This window comes from Lissotriton vulgaris, chromosome 6 (genome assembly GCF_964263255.1).
Source record: "Lissotriton vulgaris chromosome 6, aLisVul1.2, whole genome shotgun sequence".
NCBI lineage: Eukaryota > Metazoa > Chordata > Amphibia > Caudata > Salamandridae > Lissotriton > Lissotriton vulgaris.
The window spans coordinates 271,599,570-271,627,429 of NC_141694.1; the positions used below are offsets into that span (position 1 = coordinate 271,599,570).

The 27,860-nt window shown below is 47.8% G+C and overlaps 1 protein-coding gene across 2 annotated transcripts in view; it reads left to right on the top strand.

Moving 5' to 3' along the window:
- The window catches only part of SMC6 (structural maintenance of chromosomes 6), a 602,788-nt gene that overhangs the window by 299,829 nt on the left and 275,099 nt on the right, over window positions 1-27,860 (top strand). For both annotated transcript variants that reach the window (XM_086926302.1, XM_086926303.1), the window contains exon 18: window positions 17,384-17,519. In XM_086926302.1, the coding sequence (XP_086782428.1) occupies window positions 17,384-17,519 (136 nt within the window). The remainder of the gene's footprint in view (window positions 1-17,383; window positions 17,520-27,860) is intronic.

Sequence of the window (27,860 nt, forward strand, 5' to 3'; positions counted from 1 at the left end):
TGGCATTTAATTTGGGTGTGCCTCACCAGTATCCTTAGGCCCCCTTTATGCCGTTCATGCCAGCGACGTCGTCCTGGTCTTTTCCAGCTCCGAGGATGTCGAATGGGCAGTCTCCGGCTCCATCCTGTGAAGCTTCTCGGATTCGAACGGCGCCGTTACACTTCTCCAGAGTGGGACTTTGTTTCTCAGAAAGCTTCTCTCTCTAAGGATGTTGCTCCATATCACATAGTTATTAGGAAGGCTGCTGAACTTTTGGACTTGCAGCTTTCTGTGGCGGAGTATAAGCCTAATCTTTTTACTGAAGTGCTTTATTCTCCTTCTTCTGTGGTTGATCCACTCTTGGCCTTTTAAGATGCTCTTACTGAGCCTATACTTGATGTGTGGCGCAATTTCAGTTCCAAGAAGATATAGACCTGCTCCTGGATAACGGTGTTTGTTTCTTCTCATCCCTCTCCTGAAAGTCGGGTTGTGCAGGCTTCATGCTCGAAGCAGTCATCAGGAGCGTTTTCGCAGGCTCCGGCAGACAAGCACTCTAAGGAGTTGAAGCAATGTATGAAAATTGTGTTTTCTTCAGCCAGTGTGGCTTTAAAGTCTACCAACTCCACTTGTCTCTTGGGCAGGTACATTCATGCTTTGATGGCCTCTGCGAATCAGCTTCTCACTAAGTTATCTGAGGAGGATAAGGAAAACTTGAGTGAGGTGTTGGTGGATGCTCAAGCAGCTGCTCGCCAGGTTATCCAGTCTGGCCTGGATACAGTGGATCCTGTTGCCAGAGTCATGGGCTCGTCTATTGCGACAAGGAGGCATGCATGGTTGAATTCTTCAGGGTTCTCACCTGACGTGCAGTCTGTTCTTGTTGATTTGCCATTTGATGGTTCTAAGCTTTTTGGTGGAAAGGCGGACTCTGCCCTGCAGACAATTAAGGACTGTAAGGCAACGGCAAGGTCTTTGGGTCTGCAGACTCAATCTAGAGACTATGGATATAAAAGATACTGTGGCTTTGGGAAGTCTTCCTTTCGTGGGTCTAGGCAGCATCAGCAGCAGCAAAATGCCTTGTATGAAAGCTACAGGGGTAAAGGCAGAGGTTGCCTTCGTGGAGCCGGTCGTCATCCCTCTTCCTCTTCTACCTCCCCAACCCCTCCTGGTAATGCAGGAAAGCAGCCCTAGATCCGCCATCCTGGATCATGTGGGTCCTGTGGGAGGCCGGCTTACCCATTATCTGCAAGATTGGAAATGAATCACTTCGGACCTTTGGGTTTTAGATCTTGTAGAAAATGGGCACGCCCTACCCTTCAGGGCATTCCCTCCTCCCTACCCTCCTTGTCAGGGGGTTTGCACAGAGGATCATTTGCTTCTCCTTCAGAAGGAGGTACTTACCCTATTATAGAAAGGTGCGATAGAGGTGGCTCCGGAGGAGGAAAGGGGTCAGGGTTGCTACTCCCGGTATTTCCTGATCCCCAAGAAGGATGTCAGGTTACTCCAATCTTGGACCTCAGTATCTTGAATCTGTTTCTCAAGCAGGAGAGGTTCAACATGCTCACCCTGGCGCAGGTTCTTCAGGCGCTGCAACAAGAAGACTGGATGGTGTCCATCGACATGCAGGATGCGTATTTCCACACCCCAATCCTTAAGTCGCACAGGAAGTATCTCTATTTTACCGTTGGGTCGCAACACTACCAGTTTGCGGTTCTTCCATTTGGTCTTACTACTTCACCTAGAGTCTTCACCAGGTGATGGCTGCCCATCTCAGGAGGTCTGGGATCCCTGTTTTCCCATAATCGGACGACTAGCTGCTGAAAGCAGAGTCGCCACAGATGGTGCGTCATCATCTGCAGGTTAGCACATGAGGGAGCTCCAGTGGTGTCTCCGCAGGCAGTGGTATCAACACAACGGAGATCTCAGGGAGTCTGTAAGGATTTCCAGAGAAGCTGCTGCAGATCTGTCTTGGTGGAGGGCAATCTGTCTCAAGGAAAGCCTTTCCATCTTCCTCCATCGGTGGCCACAGTGATAACGGATGCCTCTACCCTAGGGTGGGGTGCTCATCTGGGGGATCTGGAAATCAAGGGTCTTTGGTCTCCAGAGAAAAGGTTGCTTCACATCAACCTTCTACAATTGCGGGCCATTCGTTTGGCGCTCCAGGCCTTTCTCCCTTCCCTTTGCGGTCAGTCGGTTCAAGTCCTTATGTACAAGACTGCCGCAATGTGGTATGTCAACAAGCAGGGAGGAGTAGGGTCGTACTGTCTTTTCAGAGAGGCATTGCATCTCTGGTTCTGGGCCCAGGACCATCAGATTTGCTTGATGGCAAATCATCTGGCCGGGGGGCTGAACGTGCGTTGGACAGTCCCAGTCAACAGTTATCCGCCGACTACGAGTGGAGGCTTCATCCGGAGGTAGTTGAACACATCTTCCAGACGTGGGGAACTCCTCGGGTGGACCTGTTTACCACTTTTGAGAACGAGCACTGTCCGTAATTCTGCAGTCTCCAGTTTCCCAGGCAGGGAGCATTAGGGGAAGCGTTTCAGTTGAGTTGCAGCTCGCAACTTCTTTACGCGTTTCCTCCCATACCCTTGATTCCTCGGGTTCTGAGGAAGATTCGCCAAGACCGGGCCCAAGTTATATTGATCGCCCCGGATTGGCAAAGAAGGGTGTGGTACACAGACCTTCTTCACCTCTCTTCGCACCCTCCGCTCCGTCTCCCTCTCAGGGCAGACCTCCTCTCTCAGATGGAGGGGCAGGTTCTACACCCCCACCTCCAGAGCATGCACCTTCATGCCTGGAGATTGAACCGGGCAACCTAAATTCTTTTTCTTTCCCAACTGACGTGGTGGATGTTATTTTATCGGCCAGGCGACCTTCTCCAAGTCTATCTACTCCTACAGGTGGTTGAAATTTGTTGGATGGTGTGGAGAGAAATCTATTGATCCTCTGAAAGCGCATCTTTCTGATGTTCTTTGTTTTTCACTCTATTTGGCTCAGCATGGTTGTGATGTGGTCACTGTAAAAAGAGTTTTTGTTGGCTTTGTCAGCTTTTCTTTATTTGCCCGATCAGCCTTCTAATTTTTAAGTCTCCAATACTCACTAAAATGTTTCTGCCCACTCCTTTCATTATGCCCCAGTGGGATTTGAATCTGGTGTTAACTTTTTTAATGGGTTCCACTTTTGAACCTATGCATAGTTGTCCTTTGAGACTACTGCTTTCAAAACAATCTTTCTAGTGGCTATCACCTCGGGTAGGAGGGTGAGTGAGCTTCAGGCTTTGAGTTCAAAGCCTCCTTTTCTGACCATTCATGCTGAAAGGATGGTAATCAAGACCAGGGCTGTTTTTCTGCCTAAGGTGGTAACTCCCTTCCATCTAGGACAGTCCATTACACTCCCTACTTTCTATCCTACCCCTCACCCTTCCAAGGAGGAAGAGAGGCTACATCGTTTGGACCCTAAGAGGGCGATTAGTTTCTATTTGGATCGAACAAAGGACGTCCGTCAAGATGATCAGCTCTTTGTTGGATATGCTGGTCGTATGAAGGGCAAGGAAGTGCACAAGCGCGCTTTATCCATGTGGATCATCTTGTGTATCAAGATATGCTACACCCTGGCTGGTAAGGAACCTGCTGTAGGCATTAGAGCTCATTCCACCAGGGCTAAATCGTCTACTTCTGCCTTGTCTAGAGGTGTTCCTGTGTTGGACATATGTAAAGCCGCAACTTGGGCCTCCCTCCACACTTTCGGTAAGCATTACTGCTTAGATTCCGAGGTGAGGAGGGATGGCCATTTTGCGCGCTCTGTTTTACAGGACTTTTTGCTATAGAAGGGTGGACACCCTCCTCCGGGAGTTGGACTGCTGTGGGATTTTATTCATGAGGTGAGGAATCCACAGGCAGATGTATCCATCACAAGAACAAATTACTTACCTTTGGTAACACTTTTTCTGGTGGATACAGTATCTGCCTGTGGATTCTTCACTGACCCACCTGCCTACCCGTTGTCCACCTTTTTATACCTTAAAAGATAAGGTATTTGTTGTTTGATGTGTTTTGTATACTCAAGACTTTATTGCCTCTAATTGTCTATTGTTTGTTTTTTTGAAATGTAAGCTTTCTTATTTCAATTTACACTGAGTGTATTTGTGTGAATTCTGTGTACAATGTACACATTGTCTCTATGTTCGGTCCGCCCTTTTTGCCTCAGTGGCACGGGAAAAAATGGGTGGAACTGACATCACGCCAACGTGCCCTTCTTAGGGCTCCGATGACGTCATGCGGAGTCGCGTGCGGAGCCATGACGCTGTGACAACCTCTAGAACGGAGAGCTAGGAGAAATTTCCATGGAATGCTGGCGCAGGGGATATTCATTAGTGAGGAAATCCACAGGCAGATACGGTATCCACCAGAAAAAGCATTACCTAAGGTAATTAACTTTCATTAGGGATTGTGGAGAATGCTGCCACAGTCCTCTCAGGTCTCACAAGTGCATCTCCTCAAGCTCATCAGCTCACTGGCTCAAGGGAGCCTTTTTAAACAGAAGGGGATGAGAGCACACTGCCTCACATCCCAGCACAGTTTGCCCCTTTGCATTATGGTGAATGCAGTTCACAATTGGCGCTTACTTGAATATTAGTAGTATTATTTCACCAAAGTTGGTGCAGGTAGTGCTGATCATCTCTAGAGACGTGTTTCAGGATTTTATTCTTCTACAGTAGAGATCATACATTTTATCAGTTTTAATTACACTATATTTTCAGCACAATATCCAATATTTGTCCAAATAATTGACTAATTAATCCATTGATAAATGTCAACAATGATGAGCCACGTAATAAATAAACTACTACTACTTCGTTAATTTCTTTATTGATTATTGTTTAAAATAATCTCCTCATGTCCGGTCATAGCCAAAGCGTTTCGAACTTATGGACTTCTTCAGGGCTTCAAAACACACATAAAGTACACCAACTTTAAAATTCCATACAAATTAGCAAGCACCCATAAGAAATTAACATTACAAAAAAAAAACTTCAAATCTGTCAACCCATCAAATTTGCATGATATAATGTGGCCCCAATGTACCTCTCCAAACAAGCTATAATAGTTGCCATTACAAATTAACATATCGCATATTCTTCCTGTGCAAATCACTTTCAAGATTCTTGTTTTATATAATCACTACCTGTATTTATACATTTGTGTTGGCATAGTTCAGTTGCTTATTATATCCACAATCCAGCAAGGGACACATTTGCACCATATTTTTGTATGATCTTTTTGCTTTTGGCATCAGAAAAATTGAATACTCTATATGGTTATGCAACCACTGGCATCTCATTGTCCAATTTTCAAGGCTACCCAGTTCCCGGTTTCAATTGATAACACGTGTTTTGTTTTTTATCCTAAAAGATATAGTCACCATCACTGTACTGTTATTTATATCACTGAACAATCTTCATTCAACTCAATTGCTATTTCCTTAGTAGCTGGATATGCTTTGTAAATACCTTCATTGATGACAATTTCTTCTGTCTTGAAATGTAACATGACATTAAAACCCTTGAATTCAATAGCTTTGTTTATGGTTTGATCTGTTATTTAAATCTTCCTCAGTTTCGATATTGCATCAGGCAGAGTCCTCCCAATTCCATACGGTAAAACAAACCATTTAAGCCCAATTGTCCACGCTACATCTATATACAACAAGCATTTACAATGCAATAGGTCTCGCAGCATTAAAGTTTGAGTTATTTGCATTGTGTATGACAATGCGTTGCATCAATGTTTATTTTAAACTTTGAATTGGTGAGTGATGGGGCAAGTCTTAATGTGCATAGAAGTAGTCATTGTCATCCTTAACATATGAGGGTAATCTTGGCGGAAATGTGCCCTGTTTTGCATAATGTTTGTACCTACTTAATGACACTGATTATAATGAAGCCACTCTGGGAACAAAAGTGATTGCCTTTGGTACAATGCATCTAAAGGCAAAATGCTGGTAATTATTTCAAATGGGGCGACCTGGTGGCCTATCCCATTCTTCCCTGAGGTGAAAGGCGACACCTCATGTTCAGGGGGCACCTTCACATTTCTCTAATACAGGTCCGTAACCTAGGCCCCTGCGGTCCCCGCGCCTCAACCCTTAAATGGTTCATTCAGTCCAAGGCTAATGAGTATCTGTGAGATATGTGAGACACTAGGATGCCCTCATTACATTTTCCTTAGGGTGGTGGTACATTATTTTGTGTAACACCACTGCTCTAAGCCTCCGAGATCTACCCCCATCATTTCCTTCTGCTCCTAATGTGATCGTCACTCTGGGGTCATTCCGCCCGCCATACTGCACACCATTAGAGTGACAGGCTAGCGCTAGGCCTAAGAGGACGGTTGGGGGTTTGCTGCGTCCCTGAGAGGCCGAGGTCTGCTGCTAACCCCTCCCTCCATTCCCAGCACTATTTGGGGGTCTGTGCGCTATGGGCTTTGCAGGGGCCTCTGTGTGCTATGGGATGTGCGGAGTCCTGAGAGCATGGCTCTATGGCCTAAAAGCAGTTCTGTAGGGAGATCTTTGAAAGTAAGTGGGGACTGGGGACCTTGAAGAACTGTGTGCTGTGGGGCAGGCACTGGGGTGCGGGATAAGGAAGCAGGATGTAGAATATGGCATTGGGGTCTGGAGAGGGCTATAGGCTGTCGGGGAGGCGGATCTATCTGCGAGGACCCCGGAGCCCTTGAACATTATTCCTAATGTGTGAAGAGTACTGGTGTGTGAAGAGGACCCAAGGCGACGGGGCAGGGCGGGGATGGGGGGGTGGTGTCACGGGCATTGGGGTGGCTGTCGATAAAGCATTTTTTATTTACCTTTTCTGCTGTATTTTTGTGTCATGGGATTTGCACTGTGCAGGTTGTTTTTGTTTGTATATCATGAAATCCTTCCTACCCACCTTACACACCCTCTCCTCGCTTCATATAAAATCTATTTTCAACAGGAAATGGGAGATGTGACTTCCTGTCAATGGCTTCCTGTTACTGCGCCAGCGCCCGTGTGGTTCAAGGCCGTGTCTGTGCTGTCACTGCAGTTCAGTGTAGAAATTGCAACTCGGTTCTCGTGTGGGTTCAGCCCATGGTTTTGTGTGAGTGAAGCTGGTGTATCTACCGTACACGAATTGTGTTAATGCAGCTCAGAACTTCTGCCACTGCAGTGCAGAGCAGGGAATCTGCGGCGCAGGACAGAGGCCGTGCGCTCCAGTGTCGCTCGGGGCTCGGAGCAGTGTAGCGCTTCGCGGGCCCAGCTCAGTTTGGCACCAGCGGAGCACACGGCCAGTGTCGCTGTGGCTCAGAGGCAGCGCAGCTCGGGACTGACGTCCTTGCACCTCAGTGTCACTTTGGCCTCGGGCGACGCTGCAGTGCAGTCCATGACTGACTGATGTCGCACGGATTGGCACTTCAAGAGAACGTTGTTTTTTGTATAGTGCTTCTTTACACCGCCATAAGAACGCTGACAGCGCTAAGGGGGCAAACAATATGGGACACCCTGACTTAGACTGGGAGAGAAGAGACACATGAAGGCAATGAAAGCGGAGTCTAGTGGCTGGAGTGGTCTTCGCTGGAACTACTAGAGAGAACAATAGTGCCTTGTGGGCAGCTGGTCTTTGGCGTCTGGGGGCAGGCAGGATGTGAGGGCAACAGAATAGGAGTCTGGGAGGAAAGGAGGTTGAAGGCGGGATGAAGGGGTGAGCGTGAGCGGTGACAGTGTGAAAGTATTCGTACCCGACATTGTGGTAGACTGTGTGAGTGACACCTCGGCAGGCCAGAGGGAGTCCCTGGGAGGGAGCGAGCCGCTCACACTCTACGGTTTCCAGGGTCAGCCGTCTCGCTCCTGCTTCCCCTGAGAATTTGTTTTCGGTAGGCTCGTAGCTGAAGAGGGAAGACTCGCATCTGGGGCACCCGTACCCCAGTAGTTTGAGCATCCATTTTATCTATCTATTTATTTATTTGTGCATTTTTATATAGCGCAAACTTTACCCAGAGGTGTCATAGCGCCTTACAATAGAACAACGTAAATTACTTAAGGAATGAGAGTAGCATGGAAGTAGTTAAAACTACTTACAGGTACTCCTGGTGGAAATTACACACTCGCAAGTTACAGATCCATTCAAGAATATAACAAGCAATATCTGCCAGCGACGTCAGACGGTTCGCACAGTGACGCTTGGCCGTGTGCGCTGCCGCTAGCTCCAGCTAATAGGGATTGTGCACAGGCGGAGGCCCTGTCTCGGCAGCTGTGGAACCGGAGAGGCAGGCGGGATCGCTGCGCAGGTGAGGGGTGAACGGGGGGCGGCGTCAGCCATAACGGAGGGATTTTGTATGTGGGCACGAGTTATTGACAGGGGAGAATTACTTGGTCGGGCCGGTGCTGGTGTGCTGTGTCTTTGGTGCATGCGCGTTGACGGGCCGTGGTTCGCAAGGGAGACAGGAGATGGACACAGCGAGCGCGTGACCTGATCCGATTCCTGAGGCTGCGCTTGCCCATCTCCTGGGAAGCAGAGCCAGTGACTATAGGTCTCTGGCGAGACAGCGCTTCGCGCTGTAATCGCCATGAGACCTAAAAAGGAACCGTTTAGTTTGCACTTGATAAATTGAACCCCTGACAGATTCTTAATTCCACTCTGCAATTTGTTGACAATTTTACTTGTCCATTTAATGCTATCCGCTGCACCTCCAGAACCCAACCTGAAACCGGAATGTTACGCCAGCTATCTGTAATTCTCAATTTATCATACAGAGCCCCTTTTCCATTTCCTGTTGCTCTGTTACATCCATTCAAGTGCAAAGAATAAAACAGAACTTTTTAGGTGCATCGATTTCCTTAGTAATAATGAGCAACGTATTGCAGCAGATATTAGTTCCAATTGTGTGCATAGAGCGAATTAAACAAAACATTTCCCACATACTCCATTCATCAGTTACCAGGTTATGTGGCTTACTTGACCCAGAGGTAAATCTTCCCCTGAAACATTAGACTAAATGGCTTCATGCCCACAAGAAAAAATATTTATATTAATTTAAGCGGCCGGATGTACACAGACCTGGGAGATGACACTGTCTGCCTGAGGACAGGTGTAAAATTAGTGTGCAAGTAGGCGTGGGGCACACCTAGGTTAGTCACACCCCTAAGGTGAGCTTCCTGATGTGTCCCACTCTAGGAAAATTCTGCCATCTTGGTGATGGCAGAATTTAGGTAACTAGGGCAGGGTTATGCCCACTTCCCGCAGGAAGTGGTCATTTATGGGGTGCAGTTACCCTATGGGCAGGTAGCCCATTGGCTACTACTCTTCGGTGCCCTAATGCTCCTAAATTCAGCATTTAGGTGGTGCCCTGAATCCAGAACTTCAGATTCCACTGACTAAAAAAATAGGACACTGAATGTCTGACCCCTGCAAAGACTGAAGACTGCTTTGGACTTTTGGCACCAAACCTTGCCTGCCACAGACTCGACAATTGCAAAGCCCTGACGCGTCCTGCGGAGTTGCATCTTCCAGAAACCCAGAGGGTTTCCAGCACTTCGCCAAGCAGCCAGCATCTCCTTTGGATTAGAGAGGCTACTCGCCTGCAGGCACAGAATGTGACATCTACCGAGGAACAGCCCCCCAGGAGAAGGCCAGCACACTCAAGGATGTCAAATCTGTCTTTCTGCCAAGCCTGAAGAAGCAAGTACCTCCACGAGCCTTCCTGCAGTAGTACCCAGGGTACCGGATCCTTTGCTGCAGCCAAAGCTTGTTGCAAGTCCAGTCTGGATTCCAGCAACATCACCAAGGACCAGCTGACGAGGGACATCCGCCCCAAGAGGCCAGCACTGAGAGTGGCTCACCTTTCCTGTTTTTGTCCCCCTTGCAGGTCCCGACTGACAACAGTGAGCACCTTGATGCACGAGAGCGAGGTGGTTACAAACCCTCTGCACCCTAGCGGCTGGCCTAACCTAACCAACTGCTTCCCCATGCTCCCAGGACCCTCATGATCCGAGCCCCCCCCCACCCCCCACCCCCCTGGAGAGCTCCCAGACTTGTCCCCAAGTCCTCCCTTTTCAACCTGTTTCTAAGTGCCCCCCTCCCTTGCTACTGCACAGCGCGCAATGCTACCAACCCGTTCAGCTCCTCTGCACCAGGACTCACCAGGGCAGATGGGACCAATCTGCTGGTGGAACTTTGATCCTTGTCCCTCTACCACCTCACAACCAAAAGGGGTCCTACCGAAAAGGATTGCAAGTATATGTATGCAGTGAATGTTCTTTCTCCTATAGTAAAGCAGTACGTGTAAAAAGGCACTGTTAACATTGCTAAATCTGTAAAAATGTATTTAAAAAAGCACGTACCTATTTACGAAGTTCTTGGTTTAAAAATATATATAAAAATTCAAGATATTTGTCTAAATTGGTGTGGATCTCCTTTTTAACAAATGTGTAACACTCCTCTCTGATAAGCCTAAGGCTGCTAGACCACACTCATTTAGATAGAGCACCTTGGGATTGGTTGAACAAGCCCATGTCCACTCATAAGGGATACCTGGACTCTTTACACAGCATACCTCTTTTTGGTATACTATATAAAGAGGCAGCTTCCTGCAATATGGTCTTTAACTGTTTTGGTCCATGTGACCTCATTAAGTTCCCACTCCCCGGCTGATCTCTTGTTATAGTCAGACTTAAATACCGGATGTTCTCCAGCGTAACCTTGATGTTGGGGACATTTGCCATGTCTGTATCCATTTCCCCAACTAGCAGAACCACCGGAGGTTTGAACCAGTTAACCCTAATGCCCCAGCATAGATCTTTAAAATGTGCACAAGAATAAGATCTGGCTTCTGTATGAGCAATAGCATGTCATTCACGTATAGGAAAAGCTGATCTTCAAGCCCTCCATCCCATACGAGTACCCACACCCTTGCATTTCTACTTATCCTTACCGCCATGGATTCTATTGTCATGGAATAGAAAGGCTGAGAAACTACATCCCTGACAGGTGCCCCTTTCCAACCAGAAAGTTCGGGCATCACCCTATTAACGAATTAAAAAGTAATGATCAAAGTTCATGTATTCTAGTACTTGGTAAAGGAATGGTCACTCCACCGAGTTGAAGGCATTCTCAAAATCTACTAAACCAAAGGCTGTTATCTCGTCGGTTATGCTAATTGTGCCACTATTGCCTGTAACTGATGAATGCAATGTTTAGCCCCTGAGTGGGACAAAAATCTGTTTTGGTCCTTTTGTATCAAAGAGCTTTCCACTTTCATCAGCCAGTTTGCAAGTGCCTTAGCCACAATTTTCACCTCCACCTTAATTAAAGAGATAGTCCTCTGCGGTACACTTCTGCAGACCGTTTGTAAGGCTTGTAGAGAACCTTCATAGTGGCGCCACATAGATCCCTGGCCAACTCCTTAGTAAGAGTCCCTTGAACACAGCCGGTAGGCATGGGTTTTTACAAATTGTAATGGGAAGCCATTGGGCCCTGGCTTTTTCCCCGTGGGCATTCCATGTACGGCCTCCTTCAACTCCTCCTCCAAGGAAAGACGATTCAGCTCTGCTTTGTTGGAGTCAAGTAACATTGGGATGATTAAATCATTGGCAATTAGATGTTGATGTTATAATTTCCCTGGCGGTCTAGATTCATTGAGTGACTCGTAATAACTTGCATATGTTCTGCTATCTTCTGTGATCGGTGCACAAGTCGGCTGTCTGAATCATAGACCTTGGAGACAAACCTAGACACTAGTTCATTATTGTCAAGCCAATAAATCAATTTCCCTCTCTTGTTCTCCTGTTTGTAAATCCTGTGCTGCTTAGCTCTCCAGGTAGCCCTTACAGCATCTATCAAACTTTGTTTCAGGGTTGCTCTGGCTATATCCCGCCTACGCCCAATTTCCTCACCTGGAAAATTTTAGTATTGCTGTTCTATCTGGGCAATTTGCTGCTCTAAATCAACTGTATGCCTATCTCTTATCATTCTTCCTACCTGAAAGGTGTGGGATACTTCTACCTTGTAATATTGACTTCAGTACCTCCCAGAAGACAATGTATAAAATATTGGGAGTTGAATTCAACTACTCATCAATCTCATTTCTCATAAAATCCCCAAATTTATCATCAAGTATCCACCAAGAGTGCAAGCTCCAATGGCCACCCCTCACCCATTATGGCATCCCCAATGCGAGCTCCACAGGAGTAGTGGTCTGCAAGCTCTTGCGGTAGTATTCGAACTCCAGTCACCCCCTCCAAGTTCCGGGCAGGGACAAAGAAGTAATCCATATTGAAACTGGATCTATGGGCTTAAGAATGATAAGTGAAATCTTGTACCTCCGAGTGTCTCACTCTCCAATCTCCTGTCACCCATAGAGCAAAATGACCCAAGAAAGAAACAAAAATAACAATGCAGCAAATGCTAGGGAAGATCGTTTGTCTCTGTGCCAAAGCCTGAATTCATGTTGTATAAGTATCCTGCACATTTTCATCAACTAAGCATGTTATGTTATGTTATGTTATGTTATGTTATTTAATTATTTCTATAGCGCGCGGCTACTCAAAAAGAGTGTCCCGGCGCTTTAGCGGAGAAAGAGACAATGCTGCAACATAAAAAACATAACATCAGAAAAAACTAACGGAAGAGTGGAGCAAATATTCAAGGAGGACAGGCTACTGAGTAAACAGCCAAGTTTTAAGGCCTTTCCTAAAAGCCAGTAGGCTGGTGGCTCCCCGCAGGGTCAGAGGTAAAGAGTTCCACAGCTGAGAAGCCAGCAGTCCAAAAGAGCGGCCCCCGAGGCGCGCTTTCTTGACCCGGGGGACAACAGCAAGGTGCAGGGCTTCCGACCTCAGAGACCTGGTCGGGTGGTAAAAGACCAGTCTCTTTTGGAGGTACTTGGCTCCCTCCTTATGGAGAGCTTTGTAGGTCAAGGTCAGCGCCTTGAAGGCAATCCTCTTGCGGATAGGAAGCCAGTGTAGAGTTGCCAGCAAGCCAGAGGTCCTAGAGCGCCTACTGAGGCCAAAGATTGCCCTTGCAGCGGCATTCTGCACCACTTGAAGCCGCTGCAACAAGTACTCTGGAAGGCCCAGGTAGAGAGCGTTGGAATAATCCAACCTGGACCCAATCAGAGCCTGGACAGTAAGCGTCCTGTGTTCCACGGATAACAGAGGAAGAAACCTCCGCAGCATCCTGAGGATGCCAAAGCAAACGCCCGACACCCCCAAGATCTGGGATTTCAAGGTGAGCCTGTTATCCATCTTCACCCCCAGATTCTTAGCAACCTGGGAGGAGCAGGACGGAGGGAACATATCCCGTGGCCACCAGGTCTGCCAGTCCGGTTCTGTGTCGCACCCAAAGAACAGAACTTCGGACTTGTCGGAGTTGCACTTAAGGCTGTTTAGATGGAACCAGTGGAAAACAGCCCCAAGGCAATCCCGAATGCTCTCCCCTTCAAAGTCGCCTCCTCTCTTACAAGAGAAGAGGAGCTGGGTGTCATCCGCATAGGATACGATCTGGGCACCATGCGACTCCACCAGTGCCGCCAAGGGGGTCATAATGATGTTAAAGAGGGTCGGGCTCAAGATAGAGCCCTGAGGGACCCCGACTCCCAGAGGCGGCATCACGGCGGAATCCGGTGGGGCCCAGATCGACTGCCGGCGGCCGGCAAGAAAAGAAGAAAACCAGTCGAACACCGTCCCCCGTATGCCTATCTCGAAAAGTCTGTCGAGAGGACCATGATGGGGAACGGTGTCGAACGCCGCCGACAGATCTAACATCACCAGCATGACTTTGCCCCCAGAGTCCAGAACCCCTTTAATGGTTTCCGAAACCTCCAGGAGCGCAGTCTCAGTACTAAGATGGGGACGAAAGCCCGATTGGGTGGCGTGCAGGATCTCATTAGATTCAAGAAAGTTGGAAAGCACGCCCTGGACGTGTTTTTCCAGAATCTTCGTGAGGGCCGGCAGCAGGGAGATTGGCCTATAATTAACCGGGGCCTTCGGATCTAAACCAGGCTTTTTAAGCAATGGAATCACCATTGCCTGCTTCCAGGCCTGCGGGACCACACCAAGCCTCAGCGAAAGATTTAAGAGCGGATTAGCCAACGGGTTAATCACCTCCGCAACTTTCGCCAGAAATTTTGCGGGGCAAGGGTCGAGGGGAGAACCCGATTTTAAGTTGCCCATGAGAGCCAGGGAGACCGGAGCAGAGATAGAAGGAAACACGCTCAACGTCGCCCCTGGCCCGACCTGTGGCGGTGTGGATGTGTCAGGTTCAGTCTGGCCCGCATACACTGGTGCCAAGAATGACTCCTGAATGCGTTGGATCTTACTCGTAAAAAAGTCCGCAAGGTCCGTGGCCCAGGTACCAGATGGTTTTTGGTCCGAGGTGTTAGACCAAGGTGAGGTGAATTCTCTCACAATGGAGAAAATCTCCTTGCAGGAGTTGGAAGCCGCATCAATTCTCCTGGCTAGGTAGGCTTTTTTTTCCATACGGATGTCCCGGTGATAGGCCTTAACCACCGTTTTGTAGGTCAACTTGGCACCAGAGTCATATTGTGCCCGCCAGGCTCTTTGCATAACGTGACGGCCCCAAAGTATTTAATGTCGAGCCCTTCCCTCCCTTTCAGGGGCTAGATTGGTTTGCCTCATGAGATTGGTGTTCATCTTCTGCACCAGTAGCATCTCTGGAAACGTCTCTACCCAATCCACCTTCGCCTTCCGCACGACTTGTCTTAGTCTGTGTCTGGACTGAAGGGTTTTGACTCCAACTGCCCCCTGTGTTGCTCCTGGGAATATCAACAAACCAGGTCCCCCCTGCCACCCCACCCCATCCCCTTGAAGGGGGCAACTGGCTTTTTTTAAAGAAGAATGTGGCACAAGTCACCTTGTTAGCCTCCAAAGTAAACAAAAAAGCATTTGTAATGCAGCAAAGCCCCTCATCTAATAGTCACAGCCACTGGAGCACCCCAAAAGTAGTCGTAAGGGCTCGACATCTACATATTTTTTTTTTCAGTTTGCCCCGCGGAGGGTTAAGGGCACCACCAATCTTGGTTGTAAAGTGTTTGGGGGTGCTGCCAAAGGATATGCACCTCCCTTATATGTTTTGCCCAAAGGTTGCCCAAGGTCTGCCAGGACTTATATTAATGCCCAAGGAGTCACCTTTAATGTTTTAAAGCACTCCTGGAACTTGTGGTTTTGCATAGAGTCTCTGGAGTGTACTGATCCCTGTTGTTTGGTCCTGAAGCTGGAGTGGCAGCAAGGTAAAGAGAGAACGAGCATTGGCAAAGCCAATCGATGTGGTGTTGGCCACCAGCCTTTTGGTTTTTGCAAAACTATATAGTTGGGGAAGCTGCCAGGCCCTCCTCAGTGAAAACAAAACAGTGGCTAAATGTTTTGTTGACTCAAAAAACACTCATTACCATGGTAGTCCCTGGCACTGAAGGAAGCAACCTTGTGTGAGGATGTGCTCCTTGTGATAGTGCCTCGTTCCCTAACTCACAGTTAAGTCAGCCAACGGTTGAAGTGGGCTGACCAATTGCCCCATGTTGTATGCTGTTATGGGCAGAATGAAAATCTGAGTGACACAACAGCAGATCAATGGACGAGGCGAGCTGACTGAAAGCACCTTTATATAAATATATTACCCTGTAATTTTTGTAAAATCATAATGAATATGATTACATTAAGAGGCTCATAATACATATTAATTAATGTCATTGAACAATTGTACCATCCGAGGATGTTATTTATGTGACTAGTTTAAATGCCAAATCTCCATTTTTACAGTTGTGATACTTACACAGCATTATGTTGTGTATTTGCCTATCTGTTAGAATGCTTTGAATTATGGTTATGGCTTGCTGAGGATTCACTTGCCCTGCTGGTGTTGCCAAAGGTATTTCCAGTTGCCTGTTTAAAAATACCTGTATATTAATGCATACTATTTAGTAATGTGTGTAGGTAATAAAGTACTTATCCTTTTTTAATTTTTTTTATATAGCACTCACTGGGCAGTGATTTATTGAGTGTTGTTGCTGCGTACCCTGGAGCTGGGGTTATAGCCCGCACCACCTCCCCTGAGTAGGCCTTTGACTGCTCTGCCTCGCTGCCCTGAAAAAGTCAGGTGCTACAATGTGATAGTTGGTTCCCAGTGAAGAAAAAGTTATGGACCTGTTACTTGTGAAGGACTCGGTGGAAAAAAGCAGTTCCTATAGACAACCTTTTAAACACTGCTCGGCGTTAGTCGCCTCTCATACCACTCGAGGATTATCAAATAAAGAGGCAGGCGCTGGAAACTGGAAAGCAGGAAACAAGGTTTAATTCCGTCGGAGCAGAACACGTCAGATCAGACAAACAGGGTATCGTCTCGAGGTGCTCTAACTGCATCTCCGAGGCCTGGCCTCTTATACACAGGTTTATGACTTTTATTGCAGTTTATTACATATGGCACATTCTTGCCAATCCTTTGATGTAAGGAAAGACATCCTCGGAATCCCCGCTTCAGGCCCGTTCCCACACATATCTACAGTAGAAGTCCCCACCCCAATTTCAGTAGGTGATGACTATCGCGCAGCTGGACATTCCGCCGGTTCCCGGAATGTGTGCGATCGATCGGATCTCATGGGGTGGAGACATTTGATCTTAGCTCCTTTGAAGAGGGGTGAGTTTTTACAGTAAGGAGCAATAAACTACATCCGCAGGGCTAGGTGATGGCCTGGGATCAGTTCGGACAATCGGGCACGGAGGAAGGGGGTTATCAAAGGATCCGTGGTCATGAAAGGGATGGTGGGAGGTGTTGGTTTGGCACAGGATGTGGCTCCGAGGCAGGGCCGCGCTGAAGGGGTGGTTTATGGCCCGGGCATGTGAGTGCGGGGGCTGTCAGTGCGCGGGGGATACTTGCGAGGTCAGAGAGACGTGCTGGCGATCAGCAATGGGCAGAGAGGTCATGGTACTCAAGATGGCTGCCGCTTACTCACACGTATGGGCCTAGAAAAGGGACAAGATGGCGCCGATAATGTTCACGCTGCAAACTAGATTTTATCAACTCCTCCTTTGCAACTAAGAGCCCAATTTCTCACAATAGCTATATAATGTCCTCTCCAGCTTGCGTTATATTAGCTATATAATGTCCTCTCGAGCCTGCATTACATTTAACAGCAGTGTTTGAACATGGGAAAATCGCATACCCCTATATCTAAATACCTTCACTTTTCAAAACTGGGAATTCTTAGAAACCTCTACCTCAGCTAATATATAGACCCTTTCAGATGCATGTATCCACATTTACAAATGACAGTTATGAAGCATATGTGTAGATAATACTTAAATATTTTAATTTGACTATTGTGGAGCTTGAATCCAGTTTAACATGACTATTATGTATGTTTTTGTGCAGTCATTTGGAAAATGAAGTTGAAAACAAAATGGCCCAATTATCAACTTTTCAGCAGCGTTTACACTCCATTGAACATGATACAAGTCAGAACGAACATCTTCTAAACCGACATCATGAGACACAAAAACAAATTCAGGTATTAAACACCTATTTCTGAACCATCATATTATAATAACAGAAATGTTTTAAAGGTTTTGAATATGTGCATTATATTAATGTTGTGTCAAATGGTATCCAGATTCTGTTGGAAAATATTGAGTTCAATTTCCTAAAGTTAAACTATTCGATTTGCTACTCCTTAGCGGATCCTTTTTTTGTAGAAAGAGACATTGTCCTGTCAAAGAACGTATAGAATTATAGTTCTCCAACATTGGGTCTTTTATATATTTACATGCTTGAATTATTTCCCGTCGTCAGGCTGGGAATCCCTGGTAAATTAAAATAGCAGTATACAGTGTAAAAATACACAACAGATAGTATATAATGCAAAGAGGCCATAGGCCTGAAACATCACTGTATGTTTAGTAGCACATCCACCTCATTTGAAAGAACCCGAAGCCTCTCACATTCCTGAGGGGGCAAGTCATCTGAAGGAGCCACCAACGCATAGAGCATCTCTGCCCAGGCCCTTAAGTCATCTGCCAGTTTATTGTCCCTGCACGTCTTGCACATGTGGCTCTCCTCAGTATTTGCCCACTCAGCCATATCTTTCAACCAGTCAGTGATTTTCGGTGTAACAGCCACCCCATAGCAATTCTAAGTTTTGACAATTCCAGCCCCAGGATAAGACATTTCCAACTCAACTTCTTCTTTTTCCTAATGGCAATATGTCCCAACAGACGAGGACACACTTCCCTGGGGATTGTTCGTCCCGAGGCCGTGCCCAGTAACGCAGGAGCTGTCTGCCAGTATTCATCTATGTTCGGGCACCCCCAAATCATACGTAAGAAATCTGCTTCCCGTCCTCCACATCGGGGCACCCAGAGGAGCGCGGTGGGTAAATAGCATATAACCTACTGCAGGAAAGGTATACTTGATGTATCGCATTGTATTGAAGAAGTTTTAGCCGCATGTTGGTGGGTGTGGATTTCACACCCTCGTGTGTTCCTTCCCAACCTTTCGTCGAAAGGGGTGCCTTCAGAATCTTTTGCCATTTGTGCTTTTCTGAAAGCTCAGCCAGAGAAGCATCCCCCTTCAATGCCCTGTAGATATGGGAGATCTGCTGCCTACTTCCTCCATAGCATAACATAGTTTCCACAGTGTGAGAGGTCTGCGGGATCTCAGGAAAAGACTGCCAAATTTAGCGTGCAGTAGCTGCTATTCTGGCAAATTGAAGGAATTCTCAAGTTCCGAGTTGGAACATATCCGTGGCGTCTGCAAGGGTGATAAACCTGTCAATTGGGTATAAGTCTCTCAGAATATGACAACCGCCATTCTGCCATTTATTTGTGGACATAGATCGTTCAATACGTTTAAACGTGTGCAGTGCCCAAATGCTCATATCTGGCACAAAGGGAGCTCTCTTCAGCACTATCTTGACCGTTCACTCCCATGCCCCACACACCTGCTTGACCACATAAATAAATGGTCTGTATCACAAGGCACTTGAAACCAGCTCTAATGGGGCGGAGGAGTTCAGCAAACCTAAACTCGTGTCTTTCTTTCCTGCCAATGACACAGAGGTTATTACTCACCAAAGATGCATCCATGGACAATTGAGGAGGTAACCTGCAAGAGCTTTTAACCCGAGGTCTTTGGCAGGATTCAGAAAATAAGCTGCACCTCAATGTGTTGGAACTCCACGCCAGAAGACTAGGTTTACAAGTATTCCTTCCTAAAGCAGAACAGAAAACACAACATCCATGTTCTAAATAACCAAGCAAAGAATACTGTCCAGTATTCCTTGAGAAGAAATACAGCTGCTGTGGAACTGGGCCATTTCTCATAGAATAGGCATTGCTGTAGAACATCTGGCAGAACGATCAGACTGATGCGCTCAGCCAGAAAATGACAGATTGTTGCAAGTGGGAATTCGAACAGAAACAGGTAGATTTCATCTTTAATCAGTTGGGTCACCCAACAATCAATCTGTTTGACACTCCGAATATCAAAATATGGCCAAGCTTCGCAAGCAGGGTTTGGCATCCAGGGATGATTGACAAAGCTTTTTCGATCTGTTGGCCCCAGATATTTTCCCAAGCCTTTCCCCCTTTTCCTTTACATAGAGCAGACTTCAAATTTGTTTCATGGAAGACAGCGCTACTCTTGACTCTGACATCCTCTAGGATAGTGAGAGAGATTCAGGAATTCACCATTAGAGAACCCTTTCTCCTGCTCACTAGGGAGAACGTGATAATAGGAACCAACCCTAAATTAATTCCTGACTTCCATTTGAATGAGCCTGTAATTCTTAGATCTTTCTTTCCCAATCCATCCTTACCAGCAGAAAGATCACTACATGTTAGATTTGTGCAGATGTCTGAAGTTCTATATAGCCAAGGACACATCAGACCAGTTAGTTGTATAATTTGCTCAACCATGAAAAAGGTCACGCCATGTCCAAACAGGGGCTAGCTCGTTGGCTCCAAGCCTGTATTGCTTTGTGTCATGCCAAAGTCCAGCTTTCTCTTTAGGGTAGAATGAGGGCTCATTCTGTCAGGGGCATGGCTTCAATTGCAGCACTCAAGGCTACGGTGCCTTTGAGAGACATCTGCCGTGCAGCCACCTGGAGGAGCAGGCATAAGTTCATGAAGCATTATTACCTAGATATGGACGCAGAAGCTGATGCAGCAGTGGGGCAGGCAGTCCTTAGAAAACAACAAGAAGGGCCACCTGAGCGCTCCCCCCTCCTTTATTCCTGGGGACGCGGGGAGAGGGCGGGCCACCCCCTCCCCTCACCGCCCGCCCCTACGACCCCGAAGTCTGCACCACGCCTTCCGGGTCAGGGATTGGGCGCCGGCCGACCGGTGGTGTGGCGCACACCTCCCGCGTAATCATTGGACGCCGGGAGATCACGCCCGCCCCCCACCACCGGAAGGCAAGAGGAGAGGGGATCGCCGCACCGCCATGTGGGCGGGGGGGCCGAGGGCCCCCCCTTTTCACATGGTCAGTGACGGCTACCGCCCCACTCCCTGTGTACCCACATCAACCCAGAACACATTGACACAGAACATGATTTGTCTTTGGAAGGCGGGGGATCGCAAGACCCCCCCGGCCGTATTTATTAAGATACAAAATAATAAAATTGTTAAACAAAATATACAATTTTTTATGCAAAAATATTCAGGAACATTTAGATACAATCATATCGACTAGTGTGATCGGCTAACCTTAACAAGATTCTAATACAGCTAGTTTCCTAACCGAATCTAACATCCTCATCTGAAATTTTTGCATTCTAATATTTATGGCCATATGGCAAGGTCGCTAACCGGTGTCAGGTCTTACAAGCTGCGCCCTTACCGCAGCTGCGCATGCGCAGCCGGGCCCGTTAATTACCCGGTCCACCCGTGCAGCCGAGCCCGTTAATTACTCGGTCCACCCATGCAGACGAGCCCATTAATTACTCGGTCCACTCATGCAGCCGAGCCTGTTAATTACTCGGTCCACCCCATGAACTCCATTTAACCACTGAAGGAGGGCCTTAACTTGCGTCACCAGCTGCCCCTGAAGTTCTAGGAGGGGCCAGTGACCCCTCCTCCCCCTGGGCGGACACCTCCAAAGGATGATGCCGCCCCCTCAGACCTTAAAATAGCTGCTCACCGGTCATGACCTTACCGCCACAGGCCAGCATGGTTACCCGACGATCTGGCCTCCCCCCTTCCTAATCCTAAGAAAGGTCATATTCACCTCACAAATCCCTCTAGCCATGCTAATATGTTATTCGACCACAGGACATTCCCAGCCTCAGTCAAGTGCACCCCCTCCCGCAGGTAGAAATGCTCCCCCCAAATACACCCGTGAGGAATCGTCTGCAACCGGGGGCTCAAAATAATTTGTCCAACTGTGTGTTGATCCTCTTTACCGAGTGATTCAGCGCCTTGACCGAGTCCCCCCTCGCCACTGCCACCGAGGAATAAGTTGCGACCAAACTACCGTTCAACCTGCGCATGTACTGGACACCCACCCCGCAGTGGAGATGATTTCTTCTATCAGGATGCGCCTCCCTAGATTGGCCAAATCGTTCTCCCCCAGATGAAGTATCACCACTGATGGGGGAGCAGGTTGCTGAGATAATAGTTCCAGAAAGTAGTCTTTGAACTGTCTGATGCCTAAGCCTCCCCTCCCAAAGAAGGAAACGGAGAACCCCTTTTCCTCAGCCCTTCTCCTCCTTTCACCTGAAAGAAACACATTTTTTGCGCGCCGCACATAAGAGTGGCCCACAATCCAAGTCTCCAATGTCCGTTGATCTTCTTGTTGCTTGTGTTGCGAAGCCGTTGTTTCTTGCCGACATTCGGCGAGTTCCTCCCCCGCGTGACAGGTTCGAGAAATTGCAAAACCAGAAAATACCAAGCATGAGTCATCTTGCCATGTCTCAACATGTCAATACATACATAACGTTTGTAACATTCAGACGACCATCTCCCAATCCTTTTAACATTTTCGACTGGGAGTCCCCTTACAACTGCCTCAGTTGCTGCCCCAATTCTGAAAGAATGGGTACCAAATTCCATGGGATCCAGGCATGCTTTTGCGACCGCCAGCTCCAGGACTCTCCTAAACTGATACCTGGTCAATGGTGTACCATCCATGTGACACAATAGTGCCCCCCCAGCGTACCCTCCCGCTGCCTTCTAAAAGCCTCGACATGCGAGACCGGGCAACAAGGGTTGGTCCGAGCCCGGTGGAGCACTATGGTATCCCCCCCCGTCCCTCCTGGTCGGTTTTCGATCTTTGAATTGTCACCCACATTGTATCTTCCTGGATCACCACACAGGCCACTTGAAGGCCGCCCAGTTTGTCACCCTTTGATGCTGCTACCAGCTCGCCTATTCTTAGAGCTCCATAGAACGCTAGTGTGAACGCAGCTTTGAAAAGCAGCACCTCCCATGTTGAGCTACAGACGCCCTGGAGTGCCAACAATAGGGCTGTGAGCCTTACCAGCCCAATCAGCTTTTTCGCATCTGTCGAGTGTCCCTGTATGCGACGCCAGCCCCTCAACGCCTTGCGCACTACAAACGTGTTCGTAGGGTCCCTCATGCCCTTGGCTTGCGCGAAGAAGGAGACTGCTGCCCTGTGCCTATTCGCAGCTGCCACTGAGCGCCCTTCCCTGTGCATCAACTCTAGGTATGCCACAAAGCTGTCCTCCTGCGCCCAGCTAGCCTCCCACTTGTGCCCTAAGAAAGTACTGTAAGACAAGAACGCCCCTTCGTATGCTGTCTTGGTCCTGGGGGCTAAGCTAGATGCCACGAGGATTGGTAGTCTGGGGCACCAATCCGCCAGAGAGCAACCGGAAAAGGGGCTGGCGAGGGGCCTGCTGCTGGAAGCTGCTCCCTGAATACCTGCATTTTAAAGCGAGAAAGGGCGTCAGCTGCATTATTGAAAACGCCTGGCACATGTTTGGCTCTGAAAATCACATTCCATTTCAAACAGTGTAGCACAATCTCCTTTACCAAGCGCAGTATGAATGGACACCGTGCCGCTTGTTGGTTAATGCATTCTACCACGCTCATGTTATCCGACCAGAACACCACCGACTGATTGCTAAGGTGCTCCGGCCAAACCATCAATGCCACCCATATCGGGAATAGTTCCAGGAATCCGATGTTGGTGGTCAGACCCCACGCCCCCCACTCCTCGGGCCATCTCAGGGCGACCCACTTGGTCCCCAGGATGGCGCCAAAGCCCACGCTACCAGCAGCGTCCGTCCATAAACCCAACTCTGCTGACGTCGTGGGGGGGCCGGGCCACACTATCCTGCCATTAAAGTCCTCCAGGAATGCCGTCCATATCCTTATATCCTGGCGAACCTCGGATGACAACCTAGTGTGGTGATGTTTCTCTTTCAATCCTTTCATGGCTTGTGCAATAGACCGGGAGAAGGGGCGTGCCATTGGGGTGACCCGCAATGCAAAGTTCAGTTGACCCACCGTCTCCTGTAGCTGCTGTAAGGTAACCTTGTCTTTGAGTAGGCACTGGCGCAGGGCCGCCTTAAACGTAAACACTTTGTCTTTGGGTAACCTGAAGCACCCTTCCAATGAGTCAATTTCGATACCCAGAAATTCCAAACAGGTGGACGGGAAAACCGTCTTCCCAGGCGCTAGCGGAACCCCGAAAGCCCGCATGAGCATGCAAAATTCCTGCAATGCCCAGGCACACTCCCGAGTCCCCGCCGCTCCCAGGAAAAGGAAGTCGTCCAAATAATGCATGACCTGTTTGTGGCCCGTGGACTGTCTCACGACCCACTCTAAAAAGGAGCTAAAAGTCTCAAAGTATGCACATGAAATCGAACAACCCATAGGCATGCATTTATCTATGTAAAATTTGCCTTCAAAGGCGAAACCAAGGAGGTGGTGGTCCAAAGGATGCACCGGTAATAGACGAAAGACAGATTCAATGTCCGATTTAGCCATTAGAGTGCCTCGCCCCAACCCCCGCAATAGCTCCACTGCTTGGTCAAACGAAGCGTACTTCACACTACAAATACCCTCATCTATAGCATCATTCAAGGATGCCCCTCTTGGTGCCGATAAGTTGTGAATCAGTCTAAACTCGCCCTTTTCTTTCTTGGGGACTACACCCAATGGTGAACACACAAAGTTGGGCACTGGCACTTCCAGGAATGGCCAAGCTATCCTGCCCATGGACAGCTCCTTTTCAATCTTAGCCATCACTACTGCAGCGTTATGCTGTACCGATAACTGATTCCTACAATGAGCGCTGCCTGTGTATCTCCCTGCCGGGATCCGGAAACCTTGGGAGAAACCTTCCTGTAGTAGAGCAGCCGCTGCGTGGTCTGGGTATCTGTTCAACCATGGGATCATTGCCAGGACATTAATGGGGGAGGGGCCAACCGTGCTTTCTACAACATTCTGGTTTCTTCGCCCCTCTCTGACTTTGATTACCATTTCTCGATCTGCATGTTGTTTCGGGATGGGAGGTATGACCGCAAATTGCGCAGGCATGTCTGAATCTACATGTACCGGCCGGCCTCGTACAGGAGCGCTTATTAAAGTCCCAACACACACCCTTCCTTTCCCCGCCGCCCCCTCTATTCTTACCCGGGAACTCATTCCCCTGTGCTGCCCGAAAGGGCTGCTGGGGTTTTGCAGGGAACGCATTGGCTACACTAGTGGGCTGGGCGGGGGCCCGTTTTCCCCGAGAACTTCTTATGCCACGACAGTGAGTCAACCTTGTCCCTTATCTGCTCCCTTTTTCCAGGTTACTTTGTTTATCCTTACTCTAGTCCAACAGGGCTCTGCATTGGGCACTTTGAAGGGTTATTTATCTGACATCTTCAGCTTTTTGTGACTGCCTGATTAGCCCTCTCTCTTCAAGTCCCATATTGTAAATGTGTGCCTTAGGTCTACAGTGCGTTTACCCCAGCTCCCTTTGTTATGCCTCAATACTTTATTAATGTGCACTCCATTTGAGCCGCTTCATTCTTGTCCTCCTAGGCTCCTCGCCATCAGGATGCCCTTTCTAGGGGCAATTACATTTGCCTGGAGAGTCAGTGAGTTACAGGCACTGTCCTCTCAGCCTCCCTGCATCTCCTTTTTCCCTGACAAACTGGTCCGTTGGACTCTAGTTTCCTTCTTGCGAAAGGTACTCACCCTGTTCCACGTAGGCCGGTCCATCAATTTGTCTACCTTTCATGCTCCACCTCATCCCTCTAAGGAAGGGGAGAGACGCCAGCTGGCTGGACCTAAAAAGAGTGTTGTCTTTCTACCTTGACCACATAAAACCGTTCTGGGTGGATGATTAACTCATGCGGTATGTCAGGGCCAAGAAAGGGTAGGTTGTGCAGAAACGGACCACCGCCTGATGAATCATGCTCAGCACTAAAATCTGCTGCGCATTGGGCATATAGCAAAGCCTTGAGGATTTGCGTGCTCACTCCACCAGAGTCATGGCTGCACCAACTGCGTTCGCATACAGTTCCGGTCCTAGACATCTGCCAGGCAGCGACGTGAGCATCTCTGCACACGTTTTCCAAGCACTACTGGCAGGACAGTCAGATCAATAGAGATGGGCACTTTGTCTGTTCAATCCTGCAGGACTTTTTAGTTTGAAATTGTTCCGCAAACCCACCTTTGGGTAGGTATTGCTTGGGTAGCTATTCTAAAGTAAGGAATCTGCAGATAGAAGTAGCTATCGGATGAACAAATTACTTACCTTTGGTAATGCTTTATCTGGTAGAGACTCGATCTATCCTCAGAATCCTTACCAACCCACCCACCCATCCTCCTTGCTCTGCGAACAGATTTCTAGAGTCAAGGCCGTTCCCCTTTCAGGGCCCTGGTTTTTCACACCGGCGGTCACTGTTCTTCGTGGTGTCGCACTCCTGGCATGGAAAGTTGCAAAATTGAACTGACAGCGCGCTGGGGTGGCGCCTTTATGGGCACAGCGCATGTCATTTGTGGGTGGTTGACACCAAGAATGTCGCACAAAGCAGAACGCCACCTACTGTCACGCAGGGGTACTGCTCATGAAAAAGTTCGAGATCTAGAGTGATGCCTGGGGATGATTCTATGGTAAGGTATCTGCATCTAGATAGTCTCTACCAGATAAGGCATTGCTGAAGGTAAGTAATTTGTTTGTTATTCATGACCCCCAAAGACTGTACCCTGCTCTGCATTTGAGCAGAGATCCAGCGCTGCACTGAAAGACTCTGAAAACCGTCTCATAGCAGCATGGAAATCCTTCATCTTACAGCAACAGTGGAAACAAGTTTGCTTCCCACTGTTGCTACGTCATAGCAGTGAATAACTAAAATTTCACTCTGGTATTCACAATAGTGGCTCTGCTGAGAACCAGCCATAACAAATTCTTTGTTAAAAAAATAACATTTAAAAAAAGGTGGTGAGTAAGAATGTTTTCCCTAAAGGAACCTGGCAGTAAGTGATGTTGCAGCAAGTTTAATAACCCAACCAGACATCAGCAAACATAGGGACATTCCAAAAGCCTTCTGTTTTGTCATGGTTCACAATGTGCATTTGTATTACAAGACAAGCATTATACTTTTCAGTGGTTTCACCCTTTTATGATTTCAGTCCTCTGGCGAATTTAAATAAGTTCAAGCATTATTCTCACTTAGGAATTGAATAAAACGTAATAATTGGAAAAAAGGTTAGATGGAGGCCTCTGCTCAAGGTCATGGCTCATTTGCCAAAGTTGGGTTCATGTGATAAATTTCACTGGTGGTGTGTATTCCAAGGCACTAGTCAATGTTATTGAGCATATGTACACACAGCTATGTTAAACTTGATTACTGGGCATTTAGGAGAGATGCTAATACTGGAGAACCCAAGTTACAGGTTAGTAACTTGTTACCTTTAGTGTGAACAACATCCTCTTAGTAGATTTCAAATGAAGCAAGCTTAGTAGGGCTGTCTGAAAGCAGAGCATTTCTCCATGGCTTTGACAGTGACTAGTGAAAGAATTTCTAGGTGGCTTTGACACGGACTAGTGAAAGAATTTCTAGGGGCTTTCTTTGACATCGACAGGCTTGCCAGAAGTCGCTCCTTGAGGTGTTTCATGCCCACTCTGCAAGGGAAATGCTGCTTCTTCATCTCTTATGAGGAGTTTCACTCCATGCAATTTGCACGTGGCAGTGGGGCCCTAAATTCTTTTTCTGAGCATTGGTGTCTCGATATGGAAGATCAAATACAGTCTCAGTGTAGCTGGGCATCCTTTCTGCTGTAATATCAGTGAAATAGAGTTCCTAACTCTCCTTCCTAGATGCTACAGAGGGGTTCGTTTAAGGAAAGTGCAGAAGTGGGTTTCCAATTGGCTTTCTTCTTTCTTCTAGATAAAGGCTTTTCAGTGGGGTGGGTGCTCCTAGCTCCGAGCACTAACAGTTGAAAAACGGAGGGTTGAAACAGGTCCTAGCTGCCCCACTTCCACGGCCGCCCTTCAGGTTAAAACTGGAAGCCTTTTTTTTTTAATCAAATAATCCAGCATCTGAATCTTGTGATTGGAAACCGCCATTACATCAATCCAACCTAAGCTGCTTTGGAGTCACCCTCCTGATGCTATATGGCTGCAGCCCTGCTGGTGTTCTAACTCCTTTTAATTGCACTTCTAAAAGTGAAAACCTATTTTCTGTGCTGTTCTGCAGCTCCTGGTTCACTGTCAGCTCATGAGCAAACCCTAGGGTTCACATTGTACAGGGCTGACAGAAAGGGAATCCCACCAGCCATGTATTGAAATTTTTAGTTCCCGCCTGGCGTTAGCAGCGTGCATCTGCTGCTCTCGCCTTGCGAGGGTTTCTTGGAATCTATACGATTCCAAAAGCTCGCTTTCTCCTTCGCCCGTG